This window comes from Mercenaria mercenaria, chromosome 13 (genome assembly GCF_021730395.1).
Source record: "Mercenaria mercenaria strain notata chromosome 13, MADL_Memer_1, whole genome shotgun sequence".
NCBI classification, from domain to species: Eukaryota; Metazoa; Mollusca; class Bivalvia; order Venerida; family Veneridae; genus Mercenaria; species Mercenaria mercenaria.
Genome location: NC_069373.1, coordinates 77,300,492 through 77,325,025, shown reverse-complemented (window position 1 = coordinate 77,325,025; position 24,534 = coordinate 77,300,492). Strand labels below are relative to the sequence as shown.

At 35.2% G+C, this 24,534-nt stretch overlaps 1 protein-coding gene across 1 annotated transcript in view; it reads right to left on the bottom strand.

The window, feature by feature from the left end:
• LOC123528762 (uncharacterized) overlaps nucleotides 1-24,534 on the bottom strand; it is a 78,174-nt gene that overhangs the window by 34,048 nt on the left and 19,592 nt on the right. The window contains exons 19-40 of the mRNA XM_053520998.1: nucleotides 24,363-24,477; nucleotides 23,586-23,731; nucleotides 22,855-22,969; nucleotides 22,170-22,330; nucleotides 21,710-21,824; nucleotides 20,521-20,738; nucleotides 19,897-20,011; nucleotides 19,336-19,562; nucleotides 17,524-17,638; nucleotides 16,839-16,999; nucleotides 16,556-16,670; nucleotides 15,998-16,347; nucleotides 15,582-15,696; nucleotides 14,602-14,768; nucleotides 14,000-14,114; nucleotides 13,290-13,393; nucleotides 12,572-12,733; nucleotides 12,129-12,240; nucleotides 11,463-11,839; nucleotides 10,799-10,910; nucleotides 727-923; nucleotides 144-258 (exon numbers count right to left, since the gene is read on the bottom strand). Of these exons, the coding sequence (XP_053376973.1) occupies nucleotides 144-258; nucleotides 727-923; nucleotides 10,799-10,910; nucleotides 11,463-11,839; nucleotides 12,129-12,240; nucleotides 12,572-12,733; nucleotides 13,290-13,393; nucleotides 14,000-14,114; nucleotides 14,602-14,768; nucleotides 15,582-15,696; nucleotides 15,998-16,347; nucleotides 16,556-16,670; nucleotides 16,839-16,999; nucleotides 17,524-17,638; nucleotides 19,336-19,562; nucleotides 19,897-20,011; nucleotides 20,521-20,738; nucleotides 21,710-21,824; nucleotides 22,170-22,330; nucleotides 22,855-22,969; nucleotides 23,586-23,731; nucleotides 24,363-24,477 (3,529 nt within the window). The remainder of the gene's footprint in view (nucleotides 1-143; nucleotides 259-726; nucleotides 924-10,798; nucleotides 10,911-11,462; nucleotides 11,840-12,128; nucleotides 12,241-12,571; nucleotides 12,734-13,289; nucleotides 13,394-13,999; nucleotides 14,115-14,601; nucleotides 14,769-15,581; nucleotides 15,697-15,997; nucleotides 16,348-16,555; nucleotides 16,671-16,838; nucleotides 17,000-17,523; nucleotides 17,639-19,335; nucleotides 19,563-19,896; nucleotides 20,012-20,520; nucleotides 20,739-21,709; nucleotides 21,825-22,169; nucleotides 22,331-22,854; nucleotides 22,970-23,585; nucleotides 23,732-24,362; nucleotides 24,478-24,534) is intronic.

Here is a 24,534-nt window from a genome sequence, read left to right as displayed (position 1 = left end):
AATATTTTACCTTTAATGACTTTGCTTTCCCTGTTGAATATTCATTCTTGCTTTTTTAATAAAATGCATAGAAAATAAAATCAAATTTATTACAAAGATGCCAAATGATGCTAGATGCAATGAAAAACATATAATTGTCCTACCTTTGTGTACATTCATATTTCCCAGTTTTTCCGTCTGTACAGATACAGTTATACTGGCACCCATCCTGCCATTTTTGACCTTGTGTATACATTCTACCTTGGTAAACACACGTACCTGTATTTTAAACAGATATATTAATTTTAGGATTTTAGATCAACTTTGACAACATAAAAAATGACATGACTGAACAATGCAGACAAATACATGCAATTTTTTTTTACTGAATCTTCAATGCCAATTCCATTTGTGTGAGGATGTATCTTGACAACAATGATTATACATTTTGCTAACATTTTTGTTCCTTCAATTTTTCCAAAATGATTCAAAGTCAAGAAAATAATATGCAAATTAATAAGTGTTGAAGGTTAATTCTGTTTAATATCTGCCACTACTCTGTCTAAGAGTATGAAGATTAAAATGGCTATCTGTAATAAATACTGTTTTTTTTTGTAATATTTTTTTAATTTTAGTCAGTCAAACCATTTATAAAAATTTGTTTCTATTTAAATTAGTCAATCAAAACCTTCGATTGTAGTTTCTATAAAGATAATCCAATCAAATCAAGTGAACAAAATCACATACTCCTGTTTCCATTAACACCTGGTGGCAGTGTTCCTGTAATTTTTCCAGTTACTCCTGTCACTGTGACTGGGGGACCAGTAGGTGTTGCTGTGCCAGGAACCGGTAATGGAATACACTGTGGTACCTTGCAACATGCAGGGTTACTTGGATCGGGAACCAGTGTGCAGTTGCTTGGTATCGTATCATACTTTGCACATCTATAAATGAAAGAAATTTGAAATTATCACAAATTACATTTCGGTACATGCACGTCAGTTCATGCATTAATACATCTGATTATGATTATTTAATGATAGTATTTTGATACAAAAACAAAAGAGACAATTACAAAAAAGTACTGATAATTCTCAAATGAAAGTTTTAATCTTGCAAACTCTTTTTCAAAAAGATGCTAGTAAGTTGCTAAATATCACACATAGCTTGTTTTCTATTGGGCAACATTTTGAATCTTTGTTTTATGGAAGTGAGGTATACCTACACATTTTTCTTTTGACACAAATGAGCCGCACAATGAGAAAAGCAACATAGTGCATTTGCAACCAGAATGGATTCAGACCAGCTGCGAATTTGTGCAGTCTGCTCAGGATCCATGTTCTCTAACAGTTTCTCTAATTGTAATAGGCTTTGAAAGCGAACAGCATGGTTCCTGACCAGACTGCATGTATGCGCAGGCAGGTCTGGATCCATCCTGGTCGCAAATGCACTATGTTGGTTTTCTCATGGTGCGGCTCAAATGTTTCATATTTATAGAGATCCATGTCACAATCTTCCCAAATATATTACAACATGTACTGACTACGTTTGGGCATGGGTATAAAAATTAATAAAAATTATTTTGCCTAAAAATAATTACATTTATTTTCTCACGAAATGAATGGATATCTTGTTGCTAGGTGTGTAAACTAGAAACTATGCCGACTTGCCATGGTTAACCCCGAGAATTATCAGGCTTATACATAAGCGTGATAAACTGTACCAGAAACTACACAAATCTCCCTCCTCAGCCCGCCAACAAAGATTCAAATCCCTTAAGTCTTCTATCCAGAAGCAAATAAGAGCCCAATACTGGTCATATATGGAAAGTGTCATATTTGACCATGACTCACAACCTGGTAAAAACAAAAAGTTTTACAGCTTCATCAAGCACAACAAAAAAGAAAATGTCGGCATTGCCCCCCTTAAATCAGATGGTCTTACCTACACAGACCCCATCCAAAAGGCTACTATCTTAAACAAACAATTTGAATCTGTCTTTTCCCCTCCCCAGCCCCTTAGTCTGAAGCATATATGTTCCAACGTCCTCTCATCCCCAGTCTCCATGATGAATAAGATCCAGGTCACCACTGAAGGTGTGGAAAAACTGCTCTATGGCCTATCCCCACATAAAGCCTCAGGACCTGATGAATTATCCCCACGCATCCTAAAAGAACTCCACCATGAAATTGCTCCTGTACTTGCCCATATATACAGGTTATCTCTCGAATCTGGCCTAGTACCCAGTGATTGGAAAAAAGCCACCGTAGCACCCGTATTTAAAAAAGGTCCCAAGTCTAAACCTAGTAACTATCGCCCAATTTCCCTAACTTGCATTGCTTCCAAACTCCTTGAACACATTGTTGTTTCCAATCTTATGACCTATTTTGACAAGCATAAGCTACTTAGCCAGTTCCAGCACGGCTTTAGATCAGGTCACAGTTGTGAGACTCAGCTCATTAATTTCACTCAGGAACTTTACAATAACACTGAACAGGGTCAACAAACAGATGTTATTGTCATGGACTTCTCCAAGGCGTTTGACAAGGTCGATCACATTAGACTAATTTATAAACTACAAAGCCTTGGTGTCAACCCACAAATTACCAAATGGGTCAAATCTTTCCTGTCCAACCGCTCCCAGAAAGTCGCTGTTGATGGTCATTTTTCCAGTGAACTTCCTGTACTGTCTGGAGTTCCCCAGGGGTCTGTTCTTGGGCCATGTCTCTTCCTGGTATATATCAATGACTTACCAGATTCCGTCAAATGTAACGCAAGAATGTTTGCAGATGACACCATAATATACCTTACCATCAACTCCATTTCAGATAGTATATCTCTGCAACAAGACCTGATTAGCTTAGAAACCTGGGAGAAGACATGGTCCATGGAGTTCAACCCGGACAAGTGTGAAGTCCTTAGAATTTTTAGAAAGAAAAATCCTGTAGTCTACCCCGACAAACTTCACAACATAGAGTTAAAAACTTGTGAGGCAGCTAAATACTTAGGCATATAACCATTTCCAAAGATCTAAACTGGTCCAAACACATTGACAGTATCACTTCCAAAGCAACTTCCACTCTTCGCTTCATACAACGAAATGTCAAAACTGATAATAAAAAGGTCAAAATTGCTGCCTATAACACCTATGTCCGCCCTCAACTTGAGTACTGTTCAAGCGTCTGGCATCCTTGGCAAAAAACCCTCACTAGCAAAGTCGAAAATGTCCAAAGGTCAGCTGCTAGGTACGTCATGTATGACTACAGTTACACCAGTAGTGTTACACAAATGCTGAAAACCTTAGAATGGAATACACTCCAATATAGAAGGTTACACAATTCATTAGTAATGTTTTATAAAATAAGGACCCAGACAGTTGCAGTCGACCAATCTCATCTTATTCCAACTAGAAACCTAAATTACTTAATCCCCATGTCTCACACTCAGTACTTTTCTAACTCCTACTTCCCTAGGACCATCCGACTCTGGAACTCCCTACCAACTCATGTTAAATCTAGCCCCAGTCTCAGTATCTTTAGAGAGAGGCTGGCGGTGGTCAGTATGTAATTCTGTTGCCTCTGTCCCATTTTAACTGTAGCATACTGTCTTTTTTAGCTTTTATTCTTTTAACATTGTAACATATCAGTTCTTTAACAACTGTTTCTCTGACAGCGCCGCCCAGTGATAGTCGGAAATCGACTGTTGGGTGAAAGATGTAGATGTAGATGTAGATGTATCGTTGTTGTCAAGTGTTCTGGTTTTGTGATTTATTGGTTACCTGTCTAAACACAATAGAGTAATGATGAACGCCTTAGCGTCTGGGAACCACTCAAGCATTATATTAACTTCAGATCACGTGCAATATTCACAGTTGAATTTAAGGTGTACTGGCTAGCGTTTCAGATCGATGTTAAATTGAATAGCTAGATCTACATGCCACGTGGACGATACAGAGCGCGCCAGGAACGTAGAGGCAAGCCAGCTTGTTTGGAGGATGACCATGGAAAGCAAACAAAAGACGGTGGATTTGCCAATAAATCTCATGCATCAAACAAATGCTGGTATGTCTTTTGTTATTGATTTGAAACACGCAAATAATTTTGTAGTCTAATAATTACCGTTCTTCCGTTGAGAATCTAAATATGGGGTGTGGCGGCCCTAATTCTTATGATTTGCAGATTCGAACCAAACCATTAGCGTTTCTCGTTTAACAACTGTAAAATTTGTTTTTCTGGTACTTCCAAAACACGAGATTCACAAATAGCATTTCCGCTAACTATTCGCAAGGTGCTCGTAGAGCAAGTTAGTGACGTCACGTTGCATAGGACGAGGACACTTTGCACATTTATTTCTAGCAATTAAATAGCATATTTGCAGAGGGTCTTACATTAATCTCGCCTTGGAATCTAAAAGGGACCGTTGAATTGTCTAAATAGTGAATGGCCCAGTATCATGAGTATGCGGGTTAAGTTTGGACGAGTTTATCGGAACTGGGCAGAAAGATTGTAAGGAAAAACTAGCGTCTTAGATAGTAGATAAATTTGTTTTATTATTTATACAAGTAGCTTTGTGTCAATTGATGTTCAAGTAATTTTTTATCATACATGCGCTTACAATCACCGACTGTCATCCTGCGATAAGTAGCACAGGACCGGGAGAATCCGCCGGCATGCGTGAAACGTAGGCACCTACACAAGTCTGACCAGGTTACACAGCATAGTTCTATCGGGACCTTAAAATCAGCAAATTCACTAGTCAAAATTTATGATTTGGAAGTACTTACAAATTTGCCCCTGAATGATCTCATTAATGTATACGAGTCCACGTGCATTCAGATAATAAGAATTTAAGATCCACTGTTTAATTTCAGATTGGATAAAATCTAACATAAATAAAGAGGTCGAATTTGTTAGGGTTGCATGTCGACCTTTGAAATGTTTTTCTTTGTAATACAGGTAATATACAGCTATACAAAGTTGTCAGGTGTAAATTTAGGCTGTTCCTGGATAAATTGGTTGTGCAATGTTATTTGCAAACTTATTTATACAATATCTTTTCAGCATAGTTTTTAAAGGATAGATGAATAATTGCCTAATATTGCAGAAACAGAGTGATTGAAATGTAACCAAATACATGGATGTAGATTTACATACATATTGCTATATTAATTCAATAAAATGTTAAGACATTAAACACATTGTCTTGGCCTAGAATATGTCACGGTCAATTTCAAATTGAATTCTTGTGTACCTCTTATTTTTCATGCAAATCGTGTATAGTTACCGTCATTGAATACAAACGAATACAGTTCTTTAATATATAGATCTAGTTATAAATAGAAAATGATAACGTTATTAGAAAAGTTGAAAAAAAAAAAGTGCTTTTCTTTTCTTTATATTAAATTTGGTTTTTCTTTACAGTCAGTCAGTACGATTCAAAAGTAGTACAACTGTTTTGTAATGGATAATTGTTTCAATATTCGATTCCCCTTTTATCAAAGATATCGTTACAAATAATCTTACTTTATCTTTTTATTCATATCGACGTCAAATGCTCACAAGAGGTTTTAAAACAAAATGCATGCGGTCTTTTGTGTTAAGAAGTTGAAATGTATTTAACAGTTTCTTTTTGTTTGGTGTTTTGGACCCGTCCGATACCGGAGAATGTTGCATTACTGCGTTTTTGTTTTGGAGTTGGAGAGGAATTTTTTTTGTCAAAGCTCGAACTTTCGTACATGACCATTAGCTACATTAAATGTTTGAGAGGCTGTTTTGCATTCCCTGTGATACATATAGTTTAAAGTAAACAACGCTCAATTGGTCTTAAACATTTCTTGGATTAAAAAAAAAAAAAAAAAAAAAAAAAAAAAATCTGGGGCGGACCGAGTTAGTAATGTTATGAACTTGCGGTCCAGCCCAACTATTTCATTATTCTTAGAATATTTTGTTTTGTATACACAGTACATGTATTTGTTTTTAAAAAAGGAAGGAAGGTTTAATTGAATTAAGTCAAATCACCTTAATTATATTAATTAATATAGTTTGGGATTATATCGGTATGACCATGAGAATATTAGAGTAAAATAAATAAATAAATAAATAAATAAATATATAAATAATGTGGTTAGCTTTTCTACAAAATTTAAGGATTGTCATTAATTCTTGATAGACATTTGTTTCGAATTCTAACATACAGCTGTTACATATTTATTTTGAAGGGCTTTACTTCTAAGGTTACTTGTGTCAGGTAACATGTATTTTGGATGGTATTCACGGGGGATAACAGCAGATATAACTGTTTTTTCAATTGTTCCCCATTGACAGTGTCACTGTTTGTTTTGTAATTAAAGATTATAATAGAATATCATAGTTGTAAATATAAGAAGCTGGTATGTTTTAGGCCAATTCCAACATCGCGTATCATATTGTTCTTAACACTTCTTTTAAATTATCAAATTCTATTACAACATACTTGGCTGTTCAGGACAAGTTTATCATTTGTGTAGCGAATTTAGAAGGTTGTCACAGGAACGGGTAATACTGGGTTTAGTTGATCTATACCAGCTGTCCACTAAGTTATATATTATAAAAAAAAAAAAAAAAAAGCGTCTTATTTTTGGTATGGTCTGAGTAGGCAAATTGTCAACACCAAATCATTTTCGAATAGATCATATAACACATGTCAACGATATAAATTTGTATCACGATAATCGGTATTCGATGTTTGTAAGTCACATCAGACATCAAAAGAGCAAACCAGTTTTAAGCTTCTGCTTAATAAAGGTCAATTGTAGCCACAGTCTAAAACTTCTGGAATTCTTTTAGAAATGCGACACAACATTGTGTAAGTGTTGGCAGGTTCAAAACGGGTTTTTAAATCAGTGTATGTAGAATTTACAAATTAGTCAAAATTATTCGATGTTCAGATTCTTTTATATTTATGACGGGGCAATCTTAGCGAGTAGGGATATTGTCCATTATGAAAACTTATCTCAATAATTCCGTGGATCGCGCAAAATTTGTTGGATTAAGATCATCATTACCGAATTTGCTATATAAACAATTTAAGTCTAAATACATTAAATATTTCTTTGAATTGACAAAACTTAACTGATACTTTTACTAAAGACAGACATGTCAACGTCATTTATAGGCATTGGATTGAATCTGTATTCGTGTACGTGTTGAAGATTTTGAAACATCATATAAGTTTCAAGTTTATTCATAAGTTCTCAGTTTATATACATACAAAAATACGAGATAAATACAAGTTTTTCAAAGAAAACATTTCATTTAGTCACGCAAATATGAAGGCAACACATTGACTTTGTTTTGAGGGAACTATTTATAGATATTCAAACACGATTACAAGGTTAAAATTAGGTCATGTTATGTCAGTCAGAGAAGTGTGTCGCTAACCGAAGCGAAGTGTAATATTGAAACAGACACGTGCTTGCCTGACCATTTATTCGTAATGGGACTTCAGTGCGATTGTGCAGTCTATTTATAGAATGGTTTGTTGGTGCTACTGGACCGAGGAAATCTATTGTATGTACTATTAAGATTTGTATAGAAGTGAATTGTATATCGTCATGTCTAATACGACCAATTTCCGAACTCGTTGAAAGGAGACAGTTTTTATCGCCTAAATTAATGGGGTAAGAGGTTGGATTCAGATTTTAAATTGATTGATTGGGACATAATTCTTTAACTCAAATTTGTATTCAAAGCAAATACATTTTACCTAATCTATTACTTATTTCGTTCAAAGGTTGAACCTGAGTTGTATTATACACCATTATCACGAAAACAACGATTTGGTTAAAAGTTCTTTCTAGATAAAAAGGTCCTATACACAGGTTTAACGTGATTTCATTTAATCTGCACGTGATGTTGGCAAGATTTGCCGTGCATGTTACGTCTGTTCAGTTGCCAATTATTTATATTTAAAGTTACATGGTTCAATTAGGTTCGTTTATAGAACAAATATAATTGTGATAAAAGTACTATATTTGATTTAAGAAATCTTACTCAGAATTTTTGGGGGATAAATTTTGGCAAATTTATTGTGGCCGAAAAAAATTCTGTCGACCGCGGGGGCGATCGGGCGTGCTTACGAACGTTGTCATAGTATGGATGTTACTGTGTAAAAGGTATTGCTCTAGTGCTTTGGCAATATCTGACTAGCCTTGCTTAAATGTGTCATAGCCTTGCTTATGTCATAGCCTTGCTCATTATAGTATAGTTGCCTTGCTTAGAATTACAGTACGTTGCCTTGCTCCGTTGGTCCGCTAAATATTCCTTCATTACTTTGGCAGCCAACCGTCGAGTTATGGGGAATGTTTAATTTACTGTGGTGTACTGTAGCCTTGCTCCGTTGGTCCGCTAAATATTGTGGTGTACTGTAGCCTTGCTCGCTTTGCTTAGAATCACAGTACGTTGCCTTGCTCCGTTGGTCCGCTAAATATTGTGGTGTACTGTAGCCTTGCTCGCTTTGCTTAGAATCACAGTACGTTGCCTGGCTCCGTTGGTACGCTAAATATTCCTCATTACTTTGACAGCCAACCGTCGAGTTATGGGGGTGTTTGGTTTACTTTGGTGTACTGTGGTATCCCTTGCGTTCGTGTGGTGCTGATTGTTGCTTCCACAGCAAACCGTGGAGTAATGATGTGGTGCTTTACAGGCGCGTCTGGTTTCCTCCCGGTCGACAGGGTTACTACAAACAATGGAGTGGCCAAACTTTGCCATACTATTTATAATAACTTTCATATATAAGTGTGAATTACATAATTAAAGTTGTTGCTTGCAGTATCATATGCACCTATAATCAGTATAGCCTATGTGAATGTCATAATACCTAAATGTACAAATAAACATGTAGTAAACTGTGAATATTGCAGTTGTTTCTTGTGTAGAATTTCGGGTAGTAAAATAATAAAAATTATTTTGCCTAAAAATAATTACATTTATTTTCTCACGAAATGAATGGATATCTTGTTGCTAGGTGTGTAAACTAGAAACTATCGTTGTTGTCAAGTGTTCTGGTTTTGTGATTTATTGGTTACCTGTCTAAACACAATAGAGTAATGATGAACGCCTTAGCGTCTGGGAACCACTCAAGCATTATATTAACTTCAGATCACGTGCAATATTCACAGTTGAATTTAAGGTGTACTGGCTAGCGTTTCAGATCGATGTTAAATTGCCCACCCGCCACACCCCAATAATAAAAATTTCTGTTGTTATGCTAAAACTAATTATATTATCGCATTTTTAATTCTGCTATGGCAATCTGACTGTTCTGTGAAGTACTTATGTTACAGATGATATGCTGCCATTTGGATGTTAACATCGGAAGTGAACAGAATGCAGGCACCTTACACAGATACAGAACTGAACAGATTCCTGGGCTACAAATCAATCGTGAAACAGACAAATCCAATTTGGCATTAACTTTTTCCAGATGGCTGATGATGAGAAACCTAGATGACAGTTTACCAAGTTATGCATTGAGGACCAAAAGAAAAAAGAAAAAAAAAATATAGACATTTTAGTTATACAGATAAGAATTTATTTAAAGTGAATCTAAAATTCAAATTAATCTTCTTTATCCTTTTACTGATGTCACTCCTAATATATTAAGGGCCGAGAAAAATTCTGTCGACCGCGGGGGCGATCGGGCGTGCTTACGAACGTTGTCATAGTATGGATGTTACTGTGTAAAAGGTATTGCTCTAGTGCTTTGGCAATATCTGACTAGCCTTGCTTAAATGTGTCATAGCCTTGCTTATGTCATAGCCTTGCTCATTATAGTATAGTTGCCTTGCTTAGAATTACAGTACGTTGCCTTGCTCCGTTGGTCCGCTAAATATTCCTTCATTACTTTGGCAGCCAACCGTCGAGTTATGGGGAATGTTTAATTTACTGTGGTGTACTGTAGCCTTGCTCCGTTGGTCCGCTAAATATTGTGGTGTACTGTAGCCTTGCTCGCTTTGCTTAGAATCACAGTACGTTGCCTTGCTCCGTTGGTCCGCTAAATATTGTGGTGTACTGTAGCCTTGCTCGCTTTGCTTAGAATCACAGTACGTTGCCTGGCTCCGTTGGTACGCTAAATATTCCTCATTACTTTGACAGCCAACCGTCGAGTTATGGGGGTGTTTGGTTTACTTTGGTGTACTGTGGTATCCCTTGCGTTCGTGTGGTGCTGATTGTTGCTTCCACAGCAAACCGTGGAGTAATGATGTGGTGCTTTACAGGCGCGTCTGGTTTCCTCCCGGTCGACAGGGTTACTACAAACAATGGAGTGGCCAAACTTTGCCATACTATTTATAATAACTTTCATATATAAGTGTGAATTACATAATTAAAGTTGTTGCTTGCAGTATCATATGCACCTATAATCAGTATAGCCTATGTGAATGTCATAATACCTAAATGTACAAATAAACATGTAGTAAACTGTGAATATTGCAGTTGTTTCTTGTGTAGAATTTCGGGTAGTAAAATAAACTCAGCAGTGAGTATATGTACAAACACTGTAAATTAAGTGATTCTTTAAATATATCCTTACTATGAAGACCAGATCTTTTTACAGTGACATGCATCACATGAAAGTTATTATACAGGCAAACTTGTATTAAGTGGCAAGTCAAGATAGAGTCACAATCTGGCTGGTTAAGACAGGTGGTTACTTAAGACAAAGTTGAAATTGGAACAAAAAAGCCCATTTGGAAGTTAACTGATTGACTGCTTGAGATAAGTGACTGTTTAACACAGTTAGTTCATCAGGAAGGTTCAACAGCACAGAAGAATAAGCTAACCTATCATTACATCTATAGAGACCAGTGCTGCCATCTTCACACACACATTGTTGACTACAGTCCTTGTACCACGTCTGTCCTGATACATAATGTCTACCATCCATAATACAACCTTCAAAAAGACAAAATAAACCTATATATACTTACAGGGCTTCTCCACAATATACAGTAAAGTATGTTTTGAAGACTGCGTTTAGCAAAGTCAAACAGTGGACTTTATTTGCAGGTGGTCATTATTAACAGGTTGAAATATCAATATAAGAAATGAAACTAGTGGTATTTAGAACCAGGTGGCCTTTGTTCATAGGTGGCCTTTGTCCACAGGTTTTATTGTATACAGTCACATCCGTGATAAGCTGCCAGCAAAGGGAACAGGCTATGTTGGCAGCTTAAAACAAGTGACTACAAACAAGTTGCCTATACAGTAACAAAAAAATCTGCTTGTAGGAGTGTTAATTAATATTTAAGACAGTGATAAAGCATTTTTTGTACTTTTGTATAAACAGGTATGAAAATAGTTACAACAAATAAGTATACATTTTGTTTTGGACTTTCAAAGTTTTGATTAACTTTGCAAGCTTCAATATGAGTTCTTTATCTTTTCATACATTTATCAAATTTATCATTCACCCTGTTAAAAACTTATACAAAAAGCAGTACTTACCTCTTACAGTTGGAAGAGGAGTTGGTGGACTTATAGTACTTTGGCTGCTTGGTGATGGAACATGGCTAACTGGGGTTGTTCCATAGTTATTTGGTGTTGATCCATATTTATTAGGTGTTGATCCATAGTTACTGGGTGTTGATCCATAGTTATTGGGTGTTGATCCATGGTTATTAGGTGTTGATCCATAGTTACTAGGAGTTGATCCATATTTATTAGGTGTTGATCCATAGTTCCTTGGAGTGGAGGGGGACTGGCTGGAGCTGTATGCCAGTGGTGTAGGTGGTTGTGTTTGGCAGATGGCAACTTTACAACATGTATCTTTTGGGTCTATTTCCAGTCTGCAGGTTGTTGGTAGGTTCATATATACTGGACATCTGTAAACATAGTCAAGCTATTATCAAACAACAATTTTTTTATAATAGTTCAGTTAGTATTTTCACTACTGTGAACTTTATTTAATTTTGTTGGCATGGAATTTAATAGTTTTGAGCAGAGCCGCTATTACATGGGGATAGAAATTCATGGAATCTGGCACTGAACATAAAAGGAATGGAATGTTTACTGGGATAAATCTAGATAGTGTTTCTGTACAGTAGTTGCAGATCTGTATATTGACCCAGATCTTATGCTGGAAGTTCATATAGAAAACAGTGACATGTTTACCTGTCTGTACACTGGTATCTCCCAGCACTATCCAGGCATTTACAGTTATATCTACAGCCCTGCTGCCATGTGTCCCCAACTTTATATGTAGCCCCTTGATCCACACAACCACCTGTGTGAAGGTAAAAATACATGAAGGCAAAATTGCAGTAAAACTACTATAAACACAAGTAAACAAGTTATTTTCATTATTTTTCAAAAAGTGCTTCAAAAAGTTCTAAGTCCTTAGGCTTAAAATGGAGACCCCTCCATATTAAACAGTTGTCTTATTCCAGAATAAGCTATAGAAATTAACTCTTTAAATCAAAAGCTTCGTAGAACTGAAATTTTCTTTTGGTCAAGAGACTCTATTAACTTTAAATGGGTTAAATACACATTAGAAGTACGTATTTCTCTGTGTATACCAGACAATATCTATGAAAACAGGGATTCCTGTTACTTACTTCTGTTACCAGCTACTGAGTACACATCAAACTTCCCAGTAACAGAAACTGGTGTAGGGGGTCCAGATGGGGTCGGTGATAGGGTGAATGCTCCAGTATATGCAGGAGTTGGTCCCGTTCCTGGTGAAGGAGGGGTTGGCCACTGGTATGGAGGCATTGGTCCTGTAAAATTAAACCTTTATATTTTTCCGCAAACATAAAATATTCATTAAATGTGCTTAGAAGTCTATTGTACAGATACTAGTGAAAGGTTCTTATATAAAGAAATATCCTTTTCTTTACCCAAAAGAAAATTGGTTAATCGACTACATGTACAGTGAAATCATTTAATTAAGTGGCCATAAAATTTTGTGGATTTGGCCAAAACTTCTATTTTGAGGGGATATGAATTTGTGGATTTCACTTTTTATTAACATACTTTTTTAAGATTGAATTTCGTGGATTGACCCAACAATAAAATCCATAAAAACTAGCCCCCAATTAATACAAAATGTACTGATGATTTTTTTGTTACAAGACTTAAGGAATCACAGGTAGCAAGGCAAAAAACTTAATACAAAATGGTATGCTATTAAAATAAACAGGTAAAGTAAATCTGCTTTGAGCTATATCAAACTGCAGAATGGTGAGTTTTTGATCATTATATTTCTTAAATCCAAATATTAATTGTGGTTAAAATAATCCTACAGTTCTATTACTGGGCTACAATGATATTTACCTGGGGTAGCCGGTACTGGTATGTTACAATCTGGTACTTTGCAGCATGCGTCTCTCGGATCTGTCATCAGTGTACATCCAGGTGGAACATCGTATGTGTTACATCTAAAACACAAATGTTAAATGTATTCACTAAATGTTCAAGTCACGTATTTTTTCCAGATATTTCTTTTGCTGTTTCTACCGGTATTTGAGTTTCAAGTACCCAAATGTAACAAAGAACAAAAATTCATGGTATCAAATCATAATTAAAAAAAAATGTTTTAAAATTTGAGAAATGTTTTTATTTTACAACTGAAATTGTAGAAAAATACTTGTGTGAAAACTTTGACAAAGATAAGATAGTAATCAATTTTTAGATAATAAAATTTAATATAAAACAACATTGTTGTGTAGGATAAACAATGACAACCTATATATGAAGTTCATGCTCGTACTTGGTCAGTACCAATTCAAGGAACACCAGGTTCCAAAATTATGAAACTAAAACTGAAGATCAGTCTGTGTATGCTGCTATGCCATTGGTCAATTTGAAAAATGTTCTCAGAAACAGCCAATCAGATCCTAGAGCTCTTAGACTGGTCCCCAAACTCAAGTTTTATAACTTTGAAACAAAGACTTTTTTCAATCAACTGGATTCAAGAGTGACAAGAAAAGTTCCAAGCTTGTATTAAAATTGTGATAAAAACATGACCTTTATTGAGCATATACCTGTCTCTACATTTGTAAATGTTATTTGTTGCATCCTGACATATACACTGAAGGTCACAACCATCATTCCACTGCTGTCCCTGACTGAATGGTGCACCATTGTAAACACAATAAGCTGAAGTATATGGATAATTAATCATCAAACTGTTACCCAGTCTACATCTACACTGTATCTATTTTGTTTCACTTCTGGTACTACTGTTCCAAAACATTATATGTACAGTACAGGGCATATTTCCAAAATGCACAATTTTCCCATCAAACAATCAGACTTTTTATAACAATCTGACCATGAATACATAGATTATTTCTAGAAAAAAGTTAAGTGGTGAGAAATTGTGTCTTATATAAAATATTTGCCATAGCTTTTGAAACTTGAAGCCGCCTATCCTTGGCAAGCCTGACTTTTTACTTAAAATTCAGTATTCTGCATCAGACAATACACATCTTCTTCTAGAGTTAATCAATATCAATATGATGCTCTAATACTCATCTTTTGAAATACAGAATTGTGGTATGATCAAGAAAAGGACAACTTGTCATTGTAACAAGAGTATGGATTCACTGCTGTCAAGTTGTCAAAATAATTAGTACATACTTACCGGGAGTGACCGGAGGTGTTGGAGAATGCGTTGAATACCACTCAGGATATGGTGTCATTGTTTGGATTGGTGGCGGGGTGTTTCGACAGTACGGCTTCTTACAACATGGTTGATAGGGGTCTGTTATCATATTACAGTTCGATGGCACCGGGGGATATACTGGACATCTGGTAACAAAAGTCGAATACTTTCAAAATAATCCTTATTTATATTTTTAGTGTTGTAAGCCTATACAGCATTTTTTATTAGACAAGAGGTAATTTACTATAACCTTGTTTAGGTAGTTAGGGCATCTGAGTCAGAAAAATGATCAATTTATGTGACAAAACGTGTAATAGTTCAATGAAGTTATAAAACAAGGCACAGAATTCTGCGAGCTATAGTTGCCTCACCCTCTGAATACTTTTATGCTCATTTTCTAATGAGACAATTAAAGGTATGACATTTTACAAAATCTAATTCAATCCAACAAAACTTAATATAAATGAAGTGAATTATCGTAGTCACATTTGTGTCTACTAAGACAGTATATATTGTCTGCTAAACAGGCAATATGGCCATTTACATAAACAAACTACTCTCTGGGGTAGTTTATTAGAATTTTAATACAGAAGCTTATTTTTGTCACATTACCCCCTCATTACTTTGTATTCAGCACAATGATTACTAGAATTTTAATAAAGGAGCTTATGTTTATCTCATTACCAACTCATTACCTTACATTCAGCACAATGATTACTGTTTTATAATGAGAAACGTTTTAAAAATATCAAATTGGAGAAAGACTATAGGTGCCCCTCTACACATTACACCAGGCATAAGCAGGCACCAGATTAGAATCACCACCTTTCCATAAGCCAGCTAGACATCTTCCTCAGTTTTACACTTCAAGCAGGTTCAATCCCAGGTTAACTGAAGCCAGCAACTTTTAGTAGAACCATAAAATGTTCTCAGATAAGATTTCTAAAACCATTACATACACTGGTGTACATTTGTACCGGCCAGTAGCGGCATTGAGGCATTCACATTTATATTCACATCCATCCTGCCATGTCTGTCCTTGTTGGTAGAAGTGATTCTTGTAGACACACATTGCTGCAATACATAACAATATGTATTACATTACAATTATATAATATATATACTATGCTAAAATAACATAGGATATCCATTATATTACAATGATTGCATAAAAATTACATAGAATACACCCTACCTTAAAACATTAAACATAAAACAAACAGTATCTTAATATTATATACCATACTGGTAATTAATATAGACTAAATCATGTTGCATTTCAATAGCTTAACATTAAGTTACAATATTTTCGCAAGTATCAGCCTAAAACTGTCACTAAAATGTTGCCTATATAGAACATATTTACAATACTTACGTTCTGGTGTTGGTGATACAGTTGACGGTGATGGTGGGAAGAATGTGGATCCTGAAGGTGTTGAAACCCCTACTACATATGGCGGACTAACAGTGGAACCAGCCGGTGTTGGCGAAATTGTCATTCCTGACGGCTGTACAGACAAAGGTAATGGTGAGACTGTTAATCGTGTAGGTGGTGATGCTCGCCCACCAGTAACAACACCTGTTGGCAAAGTTGGTGGGGTAAAGAACCCAGTTGTATCATTGGTAGTATGCGGAAAAATACATTTTGGTTCCTTGCAGCATAATGCGTCACTTGGGCTAGGAACCAAAGTACACTCTGCAGGCAGAGGTGGAAAACTGGGACATCTGAAAAAACAAATTGATCACAGAAACTATTAAATATCATAACTGAAAATGTCTGTCAACTATTGAAACATATGACACCATCAAAACTTTTCATATACATTGCAAAAATTCCCTGACATTTTATTACACACAAAGCTGATATTTCTTGTAACATAAAATTATATTAATCTTGACTATATGTTCATTTGACTAAATGAGAAACACAAACCTGTCATTACACGTGTAAACACCTTTCACGCTATCCTCACAGGTACATATATAGTCACAACCATCATACCATTGCTGACCTTGTGTATATGTCTTACCCTTGTATATACACACTTCTGTAACAATTAAAGATACTGTTTTGTAACACGACCTTTAGCATGATATCATCCCATAGTGAACTAAAAAGTTTTATGGAGTTTGTAATTACTGTTAATGTTTATAAGAATGTAGTTCTGAAATGATTTTGATTACAACATCACAGAAAATTATAGCAGATGCATTACTTTGTGGTCTCTGTGTTGGTACTGTAGCCATGGGCAGAAGTCCTGGTCCTTTTGTTGTTGGGGGAGATGGTGTGGGGCTACAGGTGGGGATTTTACAGCAGGGGTTGGCAGCATCCCTTACCAGCCGACAGTTTGATGGCAAGTTCACATGTGGCGGGCATCTGAAATAAAACATATAAATTACATTCAGTACAGGAGACAAGACCTTTGCAACACCATGGGAGTTACTTCCCTTGGTCCGAATCAGTAATGTAACTTTACAAGTTCACTTCTTTTTGTCCAAATACTACATACAATGTTCTAACAAAAGCTGGGGTTCATTTTCTATCGAGTATACAAAAAAAAATTAAAAAGATTTTTCCTAACTCACCTTTTAATTCAACTTGGGCTAACAGAAGTTTTAAACAAATATGAATTTTTAAAATTCCCAACAACTTAATACATGTACTGAAGTTTCAAATTTCAGTTGATATATTTGTAAATTTAGGAATATTTCCAAAAATGTGTTCACTCTCCTAGTTTCCATTTAAAACACACCTCAAATTTATTTCAGAGATTTGTTTGTTTAAATTACTACAGAATTTCAAACAGATTCAAACAAAAATATGCAATATAAATATATCAGTTACAAATGTAACATGTAACAAAAACAGAGTGAAAATTATGTAAAAAATGCAAGTATTACTTCTCTGTGCAAGCATATTTTCCAATCTTGTCATCAACACACTCACAAGTCCATTCACAACCATCATCCCATTTCTCATGCAGTTTGTACTGGTGACCTTTGTACTCACAATAATCTAAAAATAAGATGCAATAGCATTCAATATGCCATAAAACAATTTTGATTATGCATAAATTGTAACCCTGTAAACAAATAACATTGGGATGAAAGGAAAATTTTCATTTTTACAAGTTTTTACTTCTTAACCCTTAGCCTGCTGGTGGCAAGTTATTTTGCCTTTGCGACCAGTGCAGACCAAGATCAGCCTGCACATCCATGCAGGCTGATCTTGTTTTGCACTGTTTGCTATTTTGTTAGTAAATTTTCAGTGAACACCCCTTTAAATTACAATAGAAAATCTTTCTCAGAACCAAAGAAGTATATAATTTTATAGCTCTTTGTCAGAACCGTGTCTGGAGGGGTTCTACTTCTTAAAGGCCATCAATCACATTTAAGTAACAGTTTATGACACTTTTTACTTTTTGCATATGCTATTAAAAGATATATTACCAATTATGTAGAGTTAGGTCCCTATTAGACATGTACATTTTATTGCTTTTTAGAAATTTTGTAATTACTGTACTTCCATTATATATGAAAGTAATTAAAAATCTGAGAATTTCTCTTGATTTCATTACAGTTTCTAGTTTTACTTTTGCATATGAAAGGCATCAGGATATTTCAACTGCAATTTTTTAAACTGGGTGTAAATTTCAAATTCATTTACAACCAATATAACCAAAGGGAGGTAATAATTTTACATGCTTGCATTCCTGTTTTGGCTTCATTTGTCAAAGCTTTGATAAATATGATAAAATTTTATTCATTAGATTATGTATCCTAACCAAATTCATATTTATGGTAAAATATTTCTATCATATCAACCAAAAATATCAAATTTTTACAACACTTCCATTGAAAATCTTACTTTCTTATTAGTATTAAGCCCACAGTGGACATAAATAAGTGTAAATGACCAGATATAAAAGTTTCAAATAAATCCATTTCTTAGAATAGTGAGAAAAGTAGAACAATCAACAAATCAACACGTTTGTTTACTGAAAGACGGACGTTTTGCCTCCCCAGTGTCTTCTTCATTAGCTTAGAACAAATCTGTTACTTAACAAGATAAACCACCTTTAATGGAAGATAATTTTTAAAGTTGTCTGTACTGTATACAGAGCAACCTCTGCATAGCAACACAAAGAAACTCTGACTCTTGCTTGTTTTTCAGGGCCTGTAACCACTAAAGCTTAAAGTCTGAAATTTAGTCTTAATCCTAAGAATGGCAAATACAGTCAAACCTGCTTAAGAGACCACCTGTATTAAGTAAAAACCTGTCATAAGACCATTAATTTTAGGTCCCTCTGTAGTGCATTTCATATAGATTGAACCTGTATTAAAAGACCACCTGTCTTATGAGACCACTTTTTGCTCTCCCTTAAGTGTTCACTGTATTCAATTTGTCATAACTCTGTCTATAGAATATTCATACTATTGAAATTTTGCTGAGTTATCATTAGCTGCAGAATAAACATTCCTGCAAAATTTCCTTGCAGTCTAGGTATATCTGACAATGCCAGAACAAAAGGAAAATTTGGCATTTTTAGACTTTAAACATTAATGAATATGGGCCCTGCAGTTTTTGCTCTTGAAATATTGGTTTACTAAGGAATTGGAAACTTGAAATGTAAATATCTCTGGGTTTTACGCTTCAGTGGCATAATTAGGTACTGAAGTGTTGTAAGTACAGGTTTCACTGTATATACATACTAAGTGGTGGAAGAATAATATCTGGTTTCAGTGTTGGTCTGTTCGCTGTTCCGGTAATGGTTCCTGGCTTTGGTGTAGGTATTCGGTATGGTGTGGGTACCGGTGATCCAGAGATTGGAAGGCTTGTTGACCGAGGCTGTGGAGTGCAGTAGGGAACCAGGCAGCAAGAATCCTCGGGATCAGTGACTAATTGACAACCATCAGCAACTGTACCATAGGATGCACATCTGTAAATATAGAAGAAGAATAATATAGGAGCAGAAGACAGTCAAAAAAAAAAAAGGATGTGGTGTTTATTTCATCTCAAAAATGCTGGACTAATACACAAGCCTGGATTATCAATTTAATGCATTTTACTTTTTAAAATAGCACACAATATTTAGATAACTTGATTTTTACTAGAAAATGAACTTTGTTTTTTGTCAGATGTGTCGGTAAACATGCAGATTTTGGTTCACACATCAAAATATTTATATCTTTGTATACAAGCTCTGCATAATAATTATGTATCCTGGTATATGGCACTGAATCACCAACTGAGTATTCACTGCATATAATCACCTCTGACTGCATGTATAAAGTCCCTTGACAGCATCATCACATCTACAGGTATAGTCACAACCATCATTCCATGTCTGACCTTGGTTATACTGAACTTGCTTGTATACACAGTATTCTACAAAGAAACAAGACACAATGCAGACAGGATATATTTAAATCATGACAAATGAATGTGCAAATATCTTACTATTTCAATAAATAATAATGCATGTTTTGCACGATGAAAATGTCAGAGGATTGGTATTAACAATCAAGTGTTTTGACAGTTAAAGACATTAAACTTGTGCTCCAGTGATAATACACTGGACTATGAAGACAGGGATTGTGAGTTTGATCAACTGCTCATCCAAACAAAATTACTCGCATTTTTTCAGATAAGAATCTCATAATATAAGTGTTTTAGACTTAGCATCTTAAAAAAACAGAGAAATTTCTTGTATTTGTGCATAGTCTGTATCTAACCCTACCCTCTAACCAAATTCACTTACAATTTTTTGGAGAACTTCCATAAAAGTCAGTCACTACTATAAACTTTGATACATAAACCCAATCAATCTTTAAATGACAGTGGAACAGTAAAAGTAAACATTCTACATGTTTGGTTCAAAGAAAATGCAGACTTACTATAGTGAGGTACAGGGTATGATCCATTGATTGTCGAAGGGGTGACAGGGGTCTGTCCAGAGGGCATTGGGGTAGGTACACGCATGGTGCTGGAGGTCATACTTCCTGTGATAGCTGCTGTAGATGACGGTATCTTACACCTAACTGTCTTACAGCAAGGTTTTGTAAAATCAGTGACTAAATCACAATAAGCTGGAAGTTGTGGGTAACGGGGACACCTGAAAATGACAGAAGCATTGAACATTTGCATAATTTATCATTTCTAACAACATAATTTACTTTCTGCTGCAAAATAAACAATATAAAGGAAACAAAACCGATCTTGTGGTCCAACAAAAAACATGGACATTTCTGGTATTACAGAACCTTACAAAAGGTTATCAGTTTTGACAACATTTTTGTGCTGGATTAAAAGTCATAGACACAATGTAGGCTAATGACAAATTCCCAACACTTCCAAGCATTATTTCAGGCATAGGTAGTAACCATATATAAAACCATCAACATTCCTTAGGCTTCCTGGATGGCTTCCTCACAGGAAAAATGTCTACATGTCAAGTGAGGTTTAAAGTTCACAGTGGTGCAGGGTAAGTGATTCTAAGTCATTCAGTGACCTCAGCCACCTGGCGATGGAGGTCATCTAGTTTGGAACATTTGAAAATGTCAGAAGAATTTTTCCACAACAATTTTTCAATCACTTTCTTGATCCCAATTCTAACAGTTAGATAACTCTGTATCGATGCTTCATAATTGCAATCATTCATTATGATATAGGATCCATAATGACTTTCCAAGTGAATACGAATTTTCATATGCTATTTCAGAATCCTTTGGCCATAACAAATTCTTTTTATAAGAGCCTGAAATTGCATACTGAGAATATGTAAATGAACAGGAATTGCAGTGTGTCATTGCTGGTCCACTACCTCAATCGTTTCTGATCCTAAATATAAATTAATCCATGACATGGGAACAATAAACTAACTAACCAATTATTGCTTACATGTGAGAAAAAGGAAAAAGAAATTGCTTCCATGCTGGGAAAAAGGAAAAAAAATAATATTAGCTTAAATGTGGAGAAGGAAAGCAAAAATTCCTTACAAGTGGAGAAATAGGAAAAAACTTGCTTACATGTGGAGAAAAAGGAAAAATGGAAAAAATACATTCTACAGATGATTCATTTACTTACGTCTCTGTACATCTGTAAAATCCTGACTGAGCATCTGTACATTCACAGTTCAGTTCACATCCATCATTCCATTTCTGACCTTGACTGTAGTGAGAGCCCTTGTACTCACAGAAACCTGTTACAGTAAATAATTAGAAGGGTTATCATAAAATCTAGCATGCAGAAGAAATATTAAGACTTGGAAATAACCATACTTTACTATATGCAACAAATACATACTTTGCATTTCAACAGAATACTTAGAATTTATTCCTAATATACAAAATAAAGAGTTCCATAAGGATCATCCATTAAAATCCTATTAAACAAATAAAATTCCCATCAAATGTTATCTTAAAGGAATGAATTCTACAAAATTTTGCCCCCTTTGATAAAGCAATTCTGCCCAAAACCACAAAATTATAAGCCAACAAAATTAATTGATTATATAGCACTATTCTTTTTTTATAACCAATCTAACCTGTGGTCATGCTATGACCATTATATTTTCCAGGTATTGCAGGTGTTGGGTAGGGATTAGGTGACCCTGTAACTGGACATTCTGGCATCATACAACACCCTGGATCCCGCGGGTCTGGCACAAATCTGCAACTCTCTGCCACATTTTCATACTCCAGACATCTGCAACAATAAGCGTGTTAAATAAAGTCATTTTACAAAATAAACTACATAGGTTTAAACTCATTTCTTCAACATTGGCAAGAAGTTTTGCGAAATGATCTAAACACTATTAAACAGAACTGATATAGATGGTACCAGAAACTGTAATAATTCCAAAAAAAAAAAAAAAAAAAAAAAAAAAAAAAAAAAAAAAAAAAAAAAGAGAAAAAATTAAACTTCCAAGAAAAACCCATGCACTTCATATGGAAACATATTTTTTGTGACTGAATATCTGAAGCTTCGGATATTTCAATGAATAATGTCTATACATCTTAATGTCAGAATAACGATAGCTATGAATGTGTGTATACTGAATGTCTTTACATCTGTATGTCTGTAAATCTAAATGTTAATTCATCTAAATGTCTTTAAGCGTGAATTTCTTTAGCTCTAAATTTCTATATTACTGTATATCTAAATGTATGCATATCTGAATGTATGAACATCCATTCATTAAAACATCTGCATATTTGACTGTACATTACCTGCTAAGACATCTGTAGATATTGTTGGCAGCATCCTCGCATGTACACCTATAACTGCAGCCATCGTACCATGTCTGTCCTTGCAGGTATTTTTGTCCCTCATATACACAGTAATCTAAGAGGGGAAAATAAATATAACTAGACCTATCACTGTAGGTGATCAATACCCCCAGACACTGCTTCTATACAGGGACTGGTACTGGACCTAGTTACCTTAGTCTTGTTACTCTACATATCATCTTGATGAGAAAATAATTCTTCTTGGTGCAGTATAAAAGTGGAAATGAAATAAAACTTTCTGATGTTTGACCTCCAAGTGTACCCTTAGACTTGAGCCTAGTGAGCTGGGACATGTGTACTGCATGTCTTCTTGATGAGGTAAACAAGTGAAGTTAGTTTTATGACAATCCTACCAGCGATTTAAAAGATTAGAAGCCAAACAAAGTACTGCTATTTGACACTTAACCTCACAGTGTCCTTGACCTTGGACCTAAAACTTAGATAAAGTGCTCTGCACATTGTCTTTACAAGTTTAACAACTGAAATGAGTTTATGAATAATTGTAAGATGTGAATCGGACACCAAATAAAGCTATACCATAAGGCACAAATTACATATGAAAAGACTGGACAATTTTAGAAAAATGAAAATGGTATTGCCAGTCCTCCTTCATTTATTTAATAATACAAAATGAGTTTGAATAATATGCACTATGCAACTAATATACATACCTCCCTTTGGTTTAAGCGTTGTTGTAACCTCCCCAAAATGGCCGCCAAAATTAACAGGGATGTTGCAGACGGGTATGTCACAGCAGGGATTGGCTGGGTCTGTTTTCAGGTAACAATGTTCTGGTAGAGCATCATAGTGTACACATCTATGTTCAAATAACAAAGTGAGTACATATCTTGTAAATTCATAAACATAAGCATATTACAAAGTGAGCATATATATTGTGAATTTGTAAATATGATATGAACACAGATCAGCATCATGAACAATTTTATCAATGCATAAAATACATGTGACATACCACCTTACACAAGAACTTTCCAGTAAGAACAAAAACAGAAACTTCTTAGTTAAAAAGTATAAAAACAGAAAAAAATATAATGTATACCAATGATGTCCCAACACTTGGGGAAGATACAGAAACTTCTAAATCATAATTCAATCACTATATGAGCCGTGCCATGGGAAAACCAACATAGTGGGTTTGCGACCAGCATGGATCCAGACCAGCCTGCGCATCCGTGCAGTCTGGTCAGGATCCATGCTGTTCGCTTTTAAAGTCTATTGGAATTGGAGAAACTGTTAGCGAACAGCATGGATCCTGACCAGACTGCGCGGATGCGCAGGCTGGTCTGGATCCATGCTGGTCGCAAACCCCCATATTGGTTTTCTCATGGCACGGCTCATATATAGGCCTAATATTTAATTGGTATGTAACTTTTAAAACAAAATCATACAATGCAGAACATTTTAGTACTTTTAAATATTTAACTCACTTTTCCAAGCAATTATAGTGTCCCTTGCTGGCATCTTCACATATACAGTTAAAGTTGCAGCCATCTTCCCACAATTCACCTTGTTGGTATTGTTTACCATTGTATGTACAAAAGCCTGAGTGATTAAAGGGTAAACAGATATATGAAAGCGTCTGCTTTACTCTCTTGAAAA